This window comes from Frankliniella occidentalis, unplaced genomic scaffold (genome assembly GCF_000697945.3).
Source record: "Frankliniella occidentalis isolate FOCC.00 unplaced genomic scaffold, Focc_3.1 Scaffold100, whole genome shotgun sequence".
NCBI lineage: Eukaryota > Metazoa > Arthropoda > Insecta > Thysanoptera > Thripidae > Frankliniella > Frankliniella occidentalis.
The window spans coordinates 754,885-757,237 of record NW_026267229.1 but is presented as its reverse complement, the minus strand read 5'-3'; the positions used below and the strand labels follow the sequence as shown (position 1 = coordinate 757,237).

General features: G+C 59.1%; 1 protein-coding gene across 1 annotated transcript in view; it reads left to right on the top strand.

Annotated features, from left to right (window-relative positions):
• The window catches only part of LOC113212298 (uncharacterized), a gene marked incomplete at its 3' end in the record, with an annotated part of 43,550 nt that overhangs the window by 30,537 nt on the left and 10,660 nt on the right, over positions 1 to 2,353 (top strand). The window contains exon 2 of the mRNA XM_052269731.1: positions 2,145 to 2,276. Within this exon, the coding sequence (XP_052125691.1) occupies positions 2,145 to 2,276 (132 nt within the window). The remainder of the gene's footprint in view (positions 1 to 2,144; positions 2,277 to 2,353) is intronic.

Here is a 2,353-nt window from a genome sequence, read left to right as displayed (position 1 = left end):
CCGCCCCGCCCCGCCCCGCCACATCACGTCCGCCCAATGACGTCGACACGACAACACCCCCTCCCCCACTCATCACTCCCCACGGCAACCTAGTTAATTTGTGAAATAAGCCACGCGGGAGGGTCGCGGGTCGCGGCGCCGCGCTGCGCTGCGTGGCGCGGTGCGGTGATTCCGTTCTGGCGCGGCCGCCCGTGCCCGTGCAGGACAACAGAGCGGCGGAGCGGGTCGGGTCGGGTCGTTGGGCCGAGAGGGGCCACTTCATCCAGTACTGGAGAGCGCTCGAGAGAAAATTAGAGCTACGGAGTACCAGCGAGCGAGAGGGGGCGAGCAAGAGAGAGAGAGCAAGAGCAAGGTAGGGAGCGAGCCGAGCGAGCACGACACAGAGAGAGAACAAGAGAGAGAGAGCAGTCGCCCAGCAGCTGGCATCTCTACCCGGTCCTCTATTGATTCCCGCTGCGCAGGGATAGCTGAATTGAATAACTTCTAGCGAACCTAAAGTGCTCTCGGAGGGGTAATTTATATCTTATTCTCGCTCCGTACCCCACGGAATCGCGCTGCTGCTTTCACACAAATGGCATTCCTGAGCTGAGAGAGAGAGAGAGAATGAAAGAGGAGTAACGTTTTGGAGCATTTTCTGCATAGAGGAATTTTTCTGCTGCTACCTCTCTTTCCAGCTCAAAAGCCAACATTTCATTCTTGTTGGTCGGGTATTTCCGCACCCCGCCGCCCGGGATCTCGGGCTGGCAGATCGTCTGCTCGACCATTCATTGGGACGGGAGGAGCCCGGCGGCTGGCGGTCCAGCGCCTCGTTAGGGAAGAGGGCCCCGGCGCCGTCCCGTACCCGCCCCGCCCCGCACGAGTCGTTTTTCAGGAGGAGCCCAACAGCCACCACGCGTCCGTCCGCTCCAAAGTGAAAGAGAAGCTTACAGCGCCAAATTTATCATCCACAAGCAGCTTGAGCCATCCAGCCGGGAATGCGGCGTGGCGGGGCGTGGCGGGGCCGACCACCGGTGGCGGCTACAATGAGTGCGGCTGAAGGGATGAGATGATCCAAGCGCAGTTAGGAGTGACAAGGATGGATGGCCTATCCCTCTCGCTCCCCCCAACAGCTGCTCCTGACTCCATCGCGCCCTCCTCCCTCACTTTTCTCCCTCTCTCTCTTTCTCTCTGTCTCTCTCTCTCTCTCTCTCCCTCTCCCTCTCTCTCACTTTCTCTCTCTCCCACTTCTCAGCCGCAGCCTCCATGATGGCGTGCCAATCACCCTGCGACGACAAATTGCCGTCGGGCGGTGCAGCGCAGTGGACCGGCGCGGCGACGGCCCCGTCAGGCGTCACGTTACAGGAAAATGGAGACAGCAGATTTTCAAGAAAATCAAGTTGCAAATTACCCTTTTCCTTGGAGGAGAAAACTGCGATTTTTATCGGGATACGACGATAATGGTTTTAAATAAATCAAATAAAAATTTCTGCTTGTTGCTGTGTGTATGCCGCTCTTGCCGCTCTACCTCCTGCTCCCAACCTCCCAGCTCCCGTCTCGTGCGCGCGCGCGCGTGTGTGTTTATGTACTAGTCAACAAACTATTCTCTGCACTTCGCTACTGCGGTCTGCTCCGCCCTGCTCCGCTCCCAGAGAAGCCCCTGCAGACCCGCGCATAGGCCACCGGCTCAGCACGGCTGCGTTGCGACCGCACGGCCTGCCCACCTCCCCAGGCGTCCTCGGCCACTGCCAAGAGCTGCAGCCCTCCCGGGCCCTCCGCCCTCCGCCTCTGCTTGTCAACCTCGGGGACGAATATACAATGTTCTCCCTGTGCGCAAGAAGGTGGCTACGGCCACAGTTGCGCACACTCTGATTGTAACAAAGCGAAATTACACCCTCCCCCCCTCTCCCTTAAAAAATAAGTGAAACGGTGTACTCCCGGTGCGCCCTTCTTTGCCTCGTGAGCGAGCAGCGCTGGCTCAAATCTTTGTTGTGGCTGCCTTCCTAGCCCCTGGGAGGCTCGGGATTCCTTTCTGGAAGCAGCAGGGCAAAGTTTCTTGCACGTTGGAACGACGAGAGGGCCCCCTGCTCTTGCCCCCTGCTGGTTGGAGCGCAGCAGCCCCGCCATATTTACTTCAGCCTCACCTTCTCCCTTCTCTGCTGTTGCAGGCTACTACGCGGACCAGCTGTCCATCGGCCAGGAGCTCCGGGGCAACCTCACGGTGCAATTCAAGAATGAGAGCCGTGGCTTCCACCTCAACAACCTGTCGTACGCGGGGCCCATCATCATGGGCTGCGGAGGTGAGTGTTTGACGGGGAGGCCGCCCGGTCGACGTCTCACAATCTTTGCGTACTTGTTGACCACATAACCAGTCGCA